Source organism: Lepeophtheirus salmonis, chromosome 3 (assembly GCF_016086655.4).
Source record: "Lepeophtheirus salmonis chromosome 3, UVic_Lsal_1.4, whole genome shotgun sequence".
NCBI classification, from domain to species: Eukaryota; Metazoa; Arthropoda; class Copepoda; order Siphonostomatoida; family Caligidae; genus Lepeophtheirus; species Lepeophtheirus salmonis.
Window position 1 is genome coordinate 574,677 of NC_052133.2, and position 1,368 is coordinate 576,044.

At 33.4% G+C, this 1,368-nt stretch overlaps 1 protein-coding gene across 1 annotated transcript; it reads left to right on the top strand.

The window, feature by feature from the left end:
- Positions 1-289: 289 nt before the first annotated feature.
- On the top strand, positions 290-1,093 carry LOC121115448 (uncharacterized). Its single transcript, XM_040709639.2, has 5 exons — positions 290-528; positions 592-615; positions 673-742; positions 834-856; positions 918-1,093. Exons 1-5 carry the CDS (start codon positions 379-381, stop codon positions 996-998), a joined length of 348 nt encoding a protein of 115 aa, XP_040565573.1. The 5' UTR covers positions 290-378; the 3' UTR covers positions 999-1,093.
- The last annotated feature ends 275 nt before the right edge of the window (positions 1,094-1,368 follow it).

A 1,368-nucleotide genomic window follows, 5' to 3' on the forward strand; every position in this document is an offset into this window, starting at 1 on the left:
TTAAAACAAGGATCACAGAATGTATGTCATTTGCTGAAAAAGTCATAGGTGCCTTAAATACTTTAAAAATGTATTGTTTGATTGACAGAACATTTAAATGTTTATGAGTGAGGAAACATTATGTTTATATGTAAAATACAAACGTCAGAGCCGCCGTCCGTCTCTTCTCTCAACCATTGTTCATTCGTAAAGTGTTTTTGTCAATTCCTACAAAAAAAAGAAAAAGGCATCACTTTCAATCTTTATATAAACTTCAAGGGAATCCAAAATCAACCTTCAGTCAGCATCACTCACTCATTTACATTCCTTCTCTTTAACATTGTATTTCTCTCTTATTTTCCATCTCACCCCTTGATCTCTCACTTTCGGCCTTCTCCCATGATCAAGCTATACCTTATGTCTTTCATTTGTGTTCTCCTCTTCCACAAGTTAGGAGAAGCAGTCCCTTGGCAGGGCTTCGAGACTGATGAACCCAACGAAGAGGAAGAGGAGTGGGATAATGGAGGAATCTTAGGAAGGACATCACGGGTAAATAAATCATCAGTCCATCATAATATACGATCCATTTTACTTTTCTTATAACATTTTCAGTCTGCACCGCGAATAAAAGTCAAGGTAAATCCCTTTCCTTTTTGTAATTATACAACGATTTAATGAACGTTTATCAATTAGTTATGTGGAATCTATTTGTTTAGTGCTTTGAGAGTTGCTTGTCTATCTTTATTATCGCAAAGATCCGCAGGTAGCGTATCTCCTCTTCATTTCCAAGTCTTTCTGTAATAACTTTCTCAATTTCATTCTTTTTTATGTACTTTATTGTGGCTCAAAATAAGGAAACTTTGGGAATTCACATCATGTATGTACAAATTGTAACAAAATATTTTGATCATTGAACCTTTTTTTCCCCCCAATTGTAGGGTGTAACCAAACGAGCAGGACTCTCGGACCAATGCTGCGCACATCCTTGTTCATTTGAAACACTTCTTAGTTTTTGTTAAATTTGTTTCTACTATAATATGTAATACCCATAATTTGTAAATATAAATTTATGTCAAAGAGAATTATTGCAAAATATATCAACTATTAAAAATTATCTGATGCATTTTGAAAAATAATATTAAAAAGGACAATTTAGGAGTCATTATTGAAATAAATGCCATGAATGCTTTTATCAAGGGAGTCAGCAGGGTGCGGGTTGAAGGGGCAATGATGAATGAAACTTTGATGAATAAATGTTGATAAATTCAAGATAGATATGACTAGCTTTGATTCACAAGGGTTGCCATCTTCACATTGAGGTGGGAAACTTTTCAGACAATCCTTGTTAAAATAATTTTTCCTATACATTGAATAGTATAAATTAAATTA

Bases quoted from the DNA above. Each gene is read 5' to 3' on its own strand.
- LOC121115448 (XM_040709639.2), top strand. From the start codon at position 379: ATGATCAAGCTATACCTTATGTCTTTCATTTGTGTTCTCCTCTTCCAC. The intron at 529-591 runs GTAAATAAATCA...TAACATTTTCAG, and splicing joins TCTTAGGAAGGACATCACGG to TCTGCACCGCGAATAAAAGT. The intron at 857-917 runs GTATGTACAAAT...CCCCAATTGTAG, and splicing joins ACTTTGGGAATTCACATCAT to GGTGTAACCAAACGAGCAGG.